The sequence below is a fragment of the Protopterus annectens genome, chromosome 3.part0 (genome assembly GCF_019279795.1).
Source record: "Protopterus annectens isolate FY-2018-M chromosome 3.part0, PAN1.0, whole genome shotgun sequence".
Lineage (NCBI taxonomy): Eukaryota > Metazoa > Chordata > Ceratodontiformes > Protopteridae > Protopterus > Protopterus annectens.
Window position 1 is genome coordinate 1,192,898,161 of NC_056731.1, and position 12,707 is coordinate 1,192,910,867.

The following is a 12,707-nucleotide window of genomic DNA, read 5'->3' on the forward strand; positions in this document are numbered from 1 at the left end:
AAATCCAGGCTAGGGTTTGCCTCTGCAGTCTTGCAAGGCATCCTAGCCAGCCCCTAGATGTTCTTCATGTTTCACTGTTGCAGTCATCACATTTGAGTTGTCTGCCTGCAGGTGGCCCTCAGCCGGCCTGAATACCAGAGTCTTGGGATTTCTGCGTCGGATGCTGTCGCTTCTTCCACGACGTCAGGTCGTCAAGGGTATAAAACATGCAGCCGACGCCATTACATCAGTCTTTCTTGCCGTGCGGTGCCCGAAGCAGTTTGCAAGTGCCGGTCGGCCGACTCCAGAAATTTTCGTTTTAGAGTTTCAGACCTGAAGTCTTCAAAAGGATAAGTACCCCGTTGGGGATCCTTTTTTCTTGCTCTAACCGATGTCAGAAAAAATTAATAATGGTCTTGCCTGTGGAAAGCAAATAACTCGGAGATTTTCATTCTTACTGCATCACCTGTTTAGGCCCAGACCACGACGTCCCTCGCTGTCGGTTTTGTGCCTTGTTTAACGCCCGAACTATTCGTCGTTGGGCTATTTTTGTAGCTAGATACTTTCGTTCTCTATCTCCGTAATCTGAAATGGCTTCATTAAGCCGTCCGACTACCGATCTTCTGAAAAAAACGTAAGGATAAACACAGAGACAGACCGCATAGGTTCAAAACTGCTGACGACGCTTCCTTTAAACTAGTTGCTAGTCCACCGGTACTCTGTGAGGTGCTGTCGCAGCCCCTGATACCCGCTTCTACCGATTTGCAGGCCTCTGCTGAGACCCATTCGGAGTCCGGTATGCCGTGAGATGCTTCTTCAACTATGGAACCTGCAGATGTCTCTAGCTTGGATGGGTCCGGAGCTGCTGTGCAGGTACTGGCTTCTGAGGGTGTATTCAGGCCTTTGGATTTTCATAACAAACCGACTGCATTTCAAGTTAGAAATACCGAATTCCTCAGGCCTAAAGCTCACACTACGCCTAGAAAACCGACGACCAAAGCGGATTCTCAGGCCCACATGTCTCAAAAACAAATGATTAGAAGAATGGCTGAAGACCTTATTACCTTAATTAGGGGAAGCCAGCCTTGCCCCTCTAAGAGACCTAGAATTGATTTTCCTTCTGATTCTGAATCTGATATCTCTATTCCATCTGACTACCAGGATTTACTCTTATCTACTTATGAGGATTCTGATGCAGAGGATTCCATTCCCTGTGCTTCCCCTCCAGACGATTTTTCTTTTGGTGAAACCTTGAATTACCCTTAGGAAACATTTCTGCTGGGAAAGCCAGGACTATTCTCAGTCCAAAAAGATACTTGGGGGATTCTTAAATCTGCCTCAGCACAGGCCTCTAGCTATCCCTCCTGTTCTGGAGATTGTAGGTGATGTTTTCTTGGAATCCAGCCTTACCCCAGATAATTTGCCCTCAGCTCCCAGGAAACATGAGAGGTACTACAGAGTACCTCATTCTCACAAATTCCTTTTCAAGAATCCTACTGCGGCTCCAGAGACCATTTCCCAAGGACTTAAAAAGCATTAAGGCTACTACTGCCAAAAATCCTACCCCTTCTGACAAGGATTCTAGAGATGGGGTAAGAAGGTGTACACCTCTGCTACTCTGGCCATTAGGGCTTTAAATTGCCAGTTTTGTATGTTAAAGTATCAGCAATATATTATGGAACTAATTAAATAGAAAATGATGTTGATTCCTGACTGTGCTGAACACAAAGATTTACAAGAGTTAATGCATTCTGCTGACCATGTTGGTAAACTGTGGTTTTGATGCTTTAGAAACATCTTGCAGGGCTGCTGTCACTGGGTCTGTACTTAGAAGACATGCTTGGCTTAAGGAACAAAATTTGCCAGATCATGTCAAAGCCAAATTACTGGATGCACCCTTAAACCAAGAGCACCTTTTTTTGGCGGCAAAGCAGAGGAAGTCTTTAAAAAAAATGGAGGAAAAAGCTAAATCTACGCAAATTGTGATTTCTTACAAGTACAGCCACCTAGATTCAGTAGGCATTGGCCTTCATGAACCATCCCTTTCCAGTCCCTTCCAGGCCTTCTCAGTCCAAACCCAGGAGCAGCAGGCCACCAAGACTTCAGTCTCAGATTATGCACAGATCAATGCAGTGTGGGGCTCCCACTCCCAAAGCAGGGAGTAGTAAGCCACCCCCTATGGCAAGCCTTGCTCAACTACTTGCACCTTTGGGAGGAAAGCTCACCCTGCATGCAAGAAATTGGGAATTCATTACTCAAGACAAATGAGTTTTAAACATAGTTTCCCTAGGATACAGATTCTACTTCCACTCTCTCCCACCCCCAAGTGGATGGTCAGACCTCCCCCCAAACCAGTGGACGGAGGCCCAAAAACAAGCGCTCGCTCTCCTCAGCATCAAGGCTATTCAACCTATCCCAGCAGAACAAAAGGGACAAGGTTTCTGTTCAAGACTCTTCCTGGTTCCCAGAAAAGAAAACTCCTGGCGTCCTGTCCTGGACCTGTCTATCCTCAACACCTTTCTGGTGGTTCCAAAATTCAAAATGCTAACTCTTCAACAGCTTCTTCCTATGCTAGTCAAGGATGCCTGGCTGGCAACCCTACATCTAAAAGAAGCTTATCTGCACATCCCAATCAGGGAATCTTGCAGGAAATACCTGTGCTTCAGGGCAGGCTCCATGCACTATCAGTTCTGTGCACTTCCCTTTGGCTTATCTACTGCACCCAGGGTATTCATAAGTGTCTAGCTCCAGCCATTGCATTTTGCAGGAAGAGAAATATTCAGATTTACCCATATTTGGCAATTGCCTGATTCAAGCGGAGAGTCAGGATTTGCTATTACAGCACCTGACATTTGTAAAGAGACTTCTAACTTCACTAGAAAACACCATCAACGAGAAGAAGTCTCGCCTATTACCCTGCCAGCAGATTGTATTCCTGGGAGCAAGCTTTAACACAGCTTCCCAGATGGCATTCCTCACTACAGAGAAACAACTTTATTTAACAACCTACTTCAACCTACTGGCCACAAAATCCCAACTAGAAATCCTGCAAGCCCTGGAGTTCATGGCCTCTTGCATTCTGCCATTTCCATATGCAAGACTGCATATGAGGAAACTTCAATGGTATCTAAAAAGTCTGTGGTGTCAACATTCTCAGGACGTGGAAACAATGATTCCTATCATTCCTTGTCTAAAGGCAGACTTCCTTTGATGGGCAGAGGCCTGCTACCACAACAAGGGACTCCCTTTCACTCTATCCCATGTCACCCAAACCCTAACAACAAATGCATCCGACTATGCATGGAGGGCTCACATGGCAGGGCAGTGCATTTAGGGCAAGTGGAACCCAATACAGATGCACCTGCATATCAATCAAAAAGAAATGTTAGCTGTACAGATTGCTCTGACAGCCTTCAAAGACCTTATTATTCCAGGACAGCTATTGGTAAAGACAGACAACACCACAGTTATGTGGTACATAAACAAGCAGGGGGGAACCCATTCCTACCCACTCTGCAGACTAGCCATGGCTCTGTGGAATACAGCCTTAAGCAACCAATTGAACCTACAAGCTTAATTCCTGCCAGGCAAACTAAACTCACTGGCAGACGACTTAAGCAGAAATCTCATGGATCCAAACGAATGGAGACTGGAACCCAAAATATTCAAGCTCTTGAGGAACAAATGGGGGGACACCAGAGGTAGACCTGTTAGCCTCCCCTCAGAACTACTAATTGGACAAATACTGCATCAGGATTCCCCACACTCAAGCTTGGAAAGTGAATGCCCTGTCCTTTACCTGGGAAGGCCTCTCAGTTTATGCCTTCCCCCCCCTCTGCCTCTCCTCTTGAAGATCCTTCTGAAGATCAAACAGGACAAGCCAAGGACAATACTGATTGCACCAGACTGGCCACGCCAGCACTGGTACCCCGTTTTGCGTTGTTTGACTGTTGCAACCATGGCACCTGCCTCAGACCCCTTCCCTGCTGTCCCAGCAGGCGGGCCAGATTCTGCACCCTCAGCTTCAAATCCTGAACCTTTCAGCCTGGCTAATTCCCTGAGCTCACCTCTAGAAACCATCAGTAAGCAAGTGTTGGATGTTATTTTTGAGACAAGGAGGCCTAGTACTAGAAAATCCTATTCAGGAAAGTGGAAAAGATGCTGTTCCTGGAGCCAGGCTCAGGGGATGGAAACAACTGGTGCCCAGCTTACCTCATATTTTAGATTATTTAACAGAAATGCTCCACAAAGGCCTATCCTTCTCTTCAGTTAAGATTCATGCCTCAGCCATATCAGCTCATTATAATACTGAGCCACCCCTCTTCTCTCATCCACTGCTAAAACAATTTCTTAGAGTGGCTAAAAATTTAAGACCCGCCCCCACTCCAGCCTGGGATCTTAAGTTTTTGTTGGAAAAAGTTACCCCCCCCCCCCCCTCTTTGAACCAGCTGCTACAGCAGAGTTGAAATTCCTCTCTTGGAAAACAGCTTTACTTCTAGCCATCACTTCTGCAAGAAGAGTGTCTGAACTGCAGGCCCTTATGGCAGTGGAACCCTTCATTATCTTCATGCGGACAGGGTTTCCCAAAGGACTAATCCATCATTTATGCCCAAGGTGGTGTCTAGTGTGGCTGTGAAACCAGTCCATTCATTTGCCTACTTTTTCCCCTAATCCCCAGAATAAAGGGGAAAGGATACTGCATTCCCTGGACGTGCACAGACAGCTTAGATTCTATTTGGACAGGACTAAGCTTCTCAGAAAATCTGACCAGCTGCTAGTCAGCTTTGCTGCAGGGGCAGAGGGAAGGCCATTTCAAAGCAAACCATTTCCAAATGGATAGCACATTGCATCCATTTCTGCTACAAGCACCATGGAAAAATCTACCCCACAGGGGATAAGAACACATTCTACATGTACCACTACTGCATTTCTCAGAGGAGTCCCCTACCAGGGACATCCTGGAAGCTGCAACCTGGAGCTCTGTACATACTTTCACCAAGCATTACCACTTGCTTATTTTTTCTAAATCCAGAGCTGGATTTGCCACAGCAGTTTTACAGGGCCTGTTTGCCAGACCTAATGCTCTTTAAGTATCTCCACCTTTCCTTAGCTTTGGGAATCAACCCAAATGTGATGACTGCAACATTGAAACACGAAGAACATAGTATAGTTGTGTACACTTACCATAAATGTAGATGTTCGAGTGTATTCACTGTTGCAGTCCTAGTTACCCTGTCCTCCAGCCCCCTGACTTCTCTTGTCTTTTACCTATCCTATTTGTTTGATATATATTATGTGTATTTGCTTTTTGCTGAGGGTGTTCCATACCATATAATTGCTTCCTATTGTGGGGGCACCTGACATCTGGGGCAAGAAAAACTGATGTAATGGCGTCGGCTGCATGTTTTATACCCCTGATGACCTGACGTCATGGAAGAAGAGACCGCATCCGATGCAGAAATCCCAAGACCTTGGAATTCAGGCCGACTGAGGGCTACCTGCAGCAGATAACCTAAAAGTGATGACTTCAACAGTGAATGCACTTGAACATCTACATTTATGGTAAGTGTACTTTTCCTTGACTGCCTCCACCCATTTCCTCAGCTTTGGGAATCAACCCAGATGTGATGACTGCAACAATGAAACACGAAGAACATAGTACAGTTGTGTACACTTACCATAAATGTAGATGTGTGTGTGTATTCACTGTTGCAGTCCTGGTTTCTCCTCCCTCCCTCCATCCCCCTCTCTTCTCTTTCCTTACAAGATACAAGCGACAGCACCCGACGCAGAAATACTAAGTCTCTGGTATTCTGGCCGGCTGAGGGCTACCCTGGCAGGGATAACCCAAATGTTATGACTTACGGTGAATACATTTGAACATTTACATTTATAGTAAGTGTACACAACTATACATTTTCTCTACTTTGGCCTCACCTGATTCATACTCTGTGAGTGCTGGATCCAATTCTGGGTCTAATTTCTCATCCTTCAGGATCACCACTCCCAAACCTTCATTCCCTCAAGCTTTAAGGTTTCTTCAATTCCAATAATGGGCAGGAATTCCATGTTCTCGGAGAGAGTTAGTCATATCCTTTCGTCATCCCGAAACCTTCCACCTGGAAGGTTTATGCTAGTAAATGGAAGTGTTTTTCTATTTGGTCATCTTCCATGGGCTTGGACCATTTTTCAGCACCTTTGGATGCCATTCTGGATTTCTTTGCTGGTCTTTTTAATTCTGGTGTTTGTTGCTCCTTCATAAAGGTACACCTTGGTGCCATTTCTGACTTTAGTATTGGCAGAGTGAGTACTCATGTGGCAGCTCTTAAGTTCCCGAAGTCCATCTTGGAGGAGGTACCTTTTGTTACATCCACTTTTTCGGATCCATTGCCTTATTTGTGACTTCCCTCTGATGTTGCAAGTTTTTGCTACACCCCCTCTTTGAACCTTCAGCTATTGTTTCCTTAAAACTATTATCATGGAAAAACTCTTTGTGGCTGTCACTTCAGATTGAAGAGTGTCTGAGCTCCAAGTATTATCCTGTGGTACCTCCTTACTTGACTTTACATAAAGATAGTATTTCCTTGGGAACAAGCCCTTCCTTTCTGTCAAAGGTTGCTTTGGAGTCCACTTTGAACCAGCCCATTCACTTGGCATTATTCTTTCCAGATTTCAGTAACAAGGGAGAATATTTGCTTTATACTGTTTGGATGATGATCATAGAAAACTCTGATTCTGTTTGGATAGAACCAAAATGTTTCAGGAAATCTGACCAACTTTCTTTACTTTTCAAAGTCTAGGCTTGGTAAGCCCGTCTCCAAAGTGACCCTATCCTAATGACTTTCCAATTTATGTTTCCTTTGTGCACACTTTCAGTGGAATGTCTTTACCTGTGAAGCCTAAAGCTCATCCCACTAGAGCAGTGGCTATTTAACTGCCTTTTCTTGCAAGCTTGTATTGATGAAATTTTTGCTGAAGGTTCTTGGCCTGGTACTCATACCTTTGTGTCACATTACAAACTGGATGTTTAGTTTAGGTCAAGATCTTAATTTTTGTTCCACCATTTTATGGAATCCTCTCCTGGGGACACCCTGGGGGTTTTCTGGCTGGTGTGTCCCACAGGTTGAGACAGTATGGAAATGATGACATCAGATATGAAGGTTATGTACTTAACCTTAACAATATATCTGTGTTGTCTTATCCCATCCAGCTCATCAGTCTGTCCATGCCCCCTCCGAATTGTCATTATTTAGGAAGTGCTCGTGATTGGCCTTGTGGTCCAGAGTAAAATCCTGTGTAAGAGCGTCCTTTTTTGTTGTCCTCTTTTCCCTGCCTACTCTTACCACTTTTAGATTTGATGTTTTTCAGGGGGTTGTCATGAGGCAATCTCAAGCTGAAGAGATTGTTAGAGCAAGATGGAACTTGTGGACTGATGATTCTGAGATTGCTGGTGTTGTAATAAAGATAGATCCCATAACCTACAGCTTGAACCTTATGGAAGAAGGCAACGTGAATCTATCATTGTGGTAAGTACATAACTTTCATTTACCCTCTTTCATATCTTTCAACTTTTAAATGTAAGGGGGAATTCTTAAAAGTATTAATCCATTTTCTTTCTGTGCTGCTTATAATCGCAAACATCTGGGCGAGACTTCAATCACTGGTAGCTTACAACGTCTCAAGACTCTGCGTGGGATTAGTATATCTCTTGTTGTGGTGAGAGAAGGAGCTCTGATAAGTTTCCTAGCCTTCATTGAGACTACAAAGCACTAGGAAAGCCTGAAAACTGCTTTTTGGGAGCCAGCTTTGGATTAGTACTCCTGTTTTGCATCTGATGAGAGAAAGAAGACTGGGACATTGAATTGTGCCCCCTTCTGATTGGGCAGTGGATATGGAGCTTACCTGACTTCTTTGGTTTTGGACAACTGTGATTCTTAACTTTCATGCCTGTGAGCTTATAATGCCACCCACGATGTTTAGCAGTGAGCTTTGCCTTTCTGTTTCTATGTTGATGTACTGGATAATGTAAGATATGAAAGTTATGGCTCTACCTTAATGATGGGTCATTGTCCATGTCCATCCCCTGCCAACTTGGCACCTTATCATTCCAAACAATTTTTGTTGACCTCACCCAGGGCCTTAATTAGGATGCTAAATCTTGTAGAGCATTTCACTGTATGCCATTGGCATTAAGTTGAGGTGGTGGTGTAATTCTTTGCTAGCAAACTCCATCTTGAAGGGAGGGGAAGAGGGAGAGGTAGGTGAGGAACATTGTGGGAGTTGGGGGAGAAGCTCAAGCTTTAGGAAATGTTTGTTGAAAATGGAGCAGTCTGTGGTGACCAGTCCTTCAGTTTTGAATAGAATGATATGGATAATGAAGACCTGACATTATGGTGAGTTAGTAAATTTTATTTGTACTCTTTTGAATGCATACAGTAAATTAGAAAAAATTTAATACTTCAGTGTCCATTTTTATAACCTCTATTAGGGTAAGTACAATTTTGTGCTCTGGTGCACGTGTACTGTAAAAGAAAAAAAATCAGATTTTACTCCGTGTACAGTTTAGTTTTTACATCCCATTGTATATTGTATTTAATTTTATAGATGCGGCCAAGGTCAGATTCAGGAAAATCAGAAAATCTTGGAATGCTTTTGATAGAATTTTTTGAACTGTATGGACGGCATTTTAACTACATGAAAACTGGGATTCGATTCAATAAAACTTGCTCCTCTTATGTTGCCAAAGAAGAAATCATGAAAGTCATGACAAATGGTTATCGACCATCCATGTTATGCATTGAAGATCCACTTATACCAGGTGTGCATTTTCATTGAATTCTGAGTTCATTGATAATTTCATTTAGAAAAAACATCTGCTTTGGAAATGGTTGATAAACTTTACATGTGCTTTCCTTACATATTTAATTCTCCATGAACTAACTGCAGTTTTTGTAGTAAATGTTTAGCCCTTTTTTTCTGTAATCTGGTCATAATTCACAAGAATTACTAGAACTACTAAGTTAAACATCAACTGCAGTTTGCTGATACTGAATCTCAAACCCCTTTAATATCGATACAGAATAAAGGTATAGCTGAGTTACGTCATATTTTTTGAAGTATACTGTTGGTTACATCCAAGTGTAGCAGTGTATATCTATATCTAATATATATATATATATATATATATATATATATATATATATATATATACACACACACACACACACACACACACACACATATATATATATATATATATATATATATATATATATAAAAAACATTGCATTAATTGCATGACATTCACATTGATGTGGTTTTCAGAGATTTACTTTGTGTAGAGCCATAGGCTTTCATATCATTTATTGCAAGATGTCATTACTGTTTTAACAGTTATTACCACGAAATTAAGTTCTTTTTGACTGTTGTGTGTAATATTGATTTCAAGCCGTCTTATGCTGTGGATGCAAGATGCTTTAATTTTCTTGCTCATCTTCCCTTCTTAAAAGACAGAGAGCTGTTAATATCACAGCTTTGTACACTGTATCTGCTTGCATATGTTCTGAATACTTGGTAGTTTAATAGCCCATAAAATTCCTATTCTCTTATTCAGTTTGGCATAGTCCATGTCCTGTTCTTCCATTTCTTTTCCTTCTAAATCTGTAGTTTGGTCAGTAACCCCTTCCTAGTATTTTCAGAAAAAATGTACTTTCTAAGTGTTGCGTGTCCAGTTTGCAACCTCTGGTTCAATTTTTTTCTCTACATAAAAAAGGTCTTCTGAATGTCTCTTCCCATTATACATTTTAGGTTATGAAGTTGTAACATACGTATGTAGAAAGTCCTTCCATTTTGCTGTGTTTCTGTTATGAAAATTCCACCCCTAAATTTCTGGTGTGTGGAAGACCTACCGTAATGTATTTACCCCAGCCATTCACCCAGACATCCCAATTTCTGCCATTTTATATTAGTTTTGTAACAAATCTGTATTCGTTCTTCACAGGAAATTTTTTTCTCTCCCCCATTATTTTTGCTGACTACATCTCTGTTGGTGCATTCCAGTCTTTTTGTACATCACAGCCACCAACTTTCGTTATTTGAGCTTCCATATTTTTTTTTCAGTATTTTGACACAGTGGTGGTGCTGCGATAGCGTTGTTGCCTCACAGACGTTGCACATTCGATTCTCAGACCGTCTTCTGTGTGTCGACATGCGTGAATGGGCGTTCCTTCATTGAAGGTTGTGCGTTAGGCCCGGCAAGCCAGCACGTAGAAATGTACCGCCAATCATTAGCGGACCGGAGTTCCGCTGTGCCGACCCCTAACTGGGAAAAGCCGAAAGAGTTTTTTAGTACCCTCTACCTCATCCTTCTTGAGTTGTGGGCTTTTAGCCCCCCTGTGCACTGTCTACTGTATAGCATACCTACTACCACAAAAGAGGTGAGGTCATTTGCAAAAGTCGGTGCCCTGATGTTCATCGTGTTACCCTGCTGCAGTCATCACACTTGGGTTATCCTGTTGTCAGGCGGTCCCGCAGTCAGCCGGAATTCCAAAGTCTTGGTCCGGCGTCTGTTGCTGTCGCTTCTTCCCTGACGTCAATGCGCCAGGGGTATATATACTGCATCCGACGCCATTTTCTTCAGTCTTTCTTGCTACGCGGTGCCTGAAGCAGAAGCAGTTCGCAAGTGCCGGTCGGCTGACTCTGAGATTTTCGAAGTCGAATTTCAGATCCTAAGTCTTCAATAAAGCTAAGTACCCCGTTGGGGAAACTTTTCTTGCCTCAGACCGATGTCAGAAAAAGTTAACAATTGTATTTCTTGTGGGAAGCAAATACCTCTTAAGGATTTTCATTCTTACTGCATACCTTGCCTAGGCCCAGACCACAACGTCACTGGTTGTCGTTTTTGTGCTAGGTTTAATAAGCGTACTATAAAAAGACGCTTTGATTTCGCACGACACTACTTTGGTAGAACATTTAACTACACAATGCCGTCGGAGCAACCGACTACCGGCGTGCACAAAAAATGCAAGGATAAGGACAGGCAGCCTAGACCCAAGCCAGACTCCAAGGCCTCGGCTGGACCGGTCTCCGGTGAGGCTCCGACGCAGCCCCTGACTACCGCAGATTTGGAACCAGAGACCGCTTCGGAGCCTTTGGCGGAGAGTGCTAGGCCGACGCAGCCATTTTATTTAGGCCGTACCGACGACACTGCAGAAAGAGATGGTGCTGCAGAAACACCTTCGCTTTCTGAAGGCGTCTTCAGACCGACAACGCTCACCATAAAAACGTATCCTAAGCTTAAGACTCTTATTAAACCTAAAAAGACTGCACTTCAGTCTCCAGTTCAAGGCCCCATGCTTATGAAACAGATGCTTAAAATGGCTGAAGATTTGATCTCTTTAATCAGGGGTTCCCAACCCCCACCCGACAAAAGGCCTAGACAAGAGGAAGATTATGCCTCCTCTGATCAAGTGTCTATTTCCTCAGGCTCCTCTGAGGACCAAGATTACTCCTTCTACCCTTATGAAGATTCTGATGCTGAGGATTCTATTCCCTCAGCTTCTCCTCCTGAAGACTACTCCTTTGGGGAAACTTTACACACTATGAGGGAACATTTTCACTGGGAAGGTCAGGACTACTCTGACAAAGAAAAGGCTCAGCGAGTTTCTTTTACTCACCCAGCACAGACCACTTGCCATCCCCCCAGTTTTAGACGTTGTGGATGATGTTTACTTAGAATCTAGTTTGAACCCAGATTCTCTGCCTCCTGCTCCAGCCAAACCTGACACATACTATAGAGTGCCTGATTCCCACAAATTCCTTTATAAAAGCCCTGTTGCTGATCCAGAGACTATCTCCTAGGGTCCCAAAGGGTCTAAGGCTTCTATGGCAAAAAATCCTGTACCCTCTGAAAGGGACTCCAGAGCACTAGACAGGTGGGGGAAAAAGGTTTACACCTCAGCCACTTTAGCTATGAGAACACTAAATTGCCAATTTCACATGCTAAAATATCAGCAATTTCTAATGTCTCAGTTAAAACAAAAAATGAGCGCACTCCGTCAACAGTCTGAATTGAAAGAAATGCAGGATCTGTTGCATGCAACTGAACAGGTGGGCAAACATACTTTACAATGTGGGTTTGATTCTTTGGAGGCTTCCTGCAGAGCAGCTGTCACTAGGTCTGTTGTACGTAGGCATGCTTGGTTAAAGGAACAAACTCTGCCTGATCATGTTAAAGCAAAGCTTCTAGATGCTCCCTTACAGCAGGATGTTCTTTTTGGAGTTAAAGCAGAAGAAGTGTTTAAGAAAATGGAGGATAAGGCAAAATCTATGCAGACAGTTAAAGATTTTCTACAGGTACAGCCCCCTCGCTTCAGCAGAAATTGGCCAACAAAAAATTGGTCCTTTCCAGCTGCTGACAGACCACAGAGGGGTAAATACAGACTGCCTAGAGGCAGAGGACAACCACAAGCCCAATACAAACCTCGACAATGAGGCACTGCAACACAGAAGGGAGGAGAAGACGGGTCCCAAACTACCAGAAGGCAAACTCAGTGACTTGCACCTCATCTGGCCAAGCAACACTCCCTTGGCAGCCCCCTTGGGAGGAAAACTCGCACTTTTTTCAGACAACTGGCATAATTTTACGAGGATACAGATTCCATTTTCACACCTTGCCAATGAAAAGAGGAATGCCAAACCTGCCACAAAATCAATGGGCAGAGGCACAA

General features: G+C 43.4%; 1 protein-coding gene across 1 annotated transcript in view; it reads left to right on the forward strand.

Annotated features, from left to right (window-relative positions):
- TENT4A (terminal nucleotidyltransferase 4A) overlaps window positions 1–12,707 on the forward strand; it is a 1,710,012-nt gene that overhangs the window by 804,693 nt on the left and 892,612 nt on the right. The window contains exon 9 of the mRNA XM_044065408.1: window positions 8,584–8,797. Coding sequence (XP_043921343.1) covers window positions 8,584–8,797 — 214 coding nt within the window. The remainder of the gene's footprint in view (window positions 1–8,583; window positions 8,798–12,707) is intronic.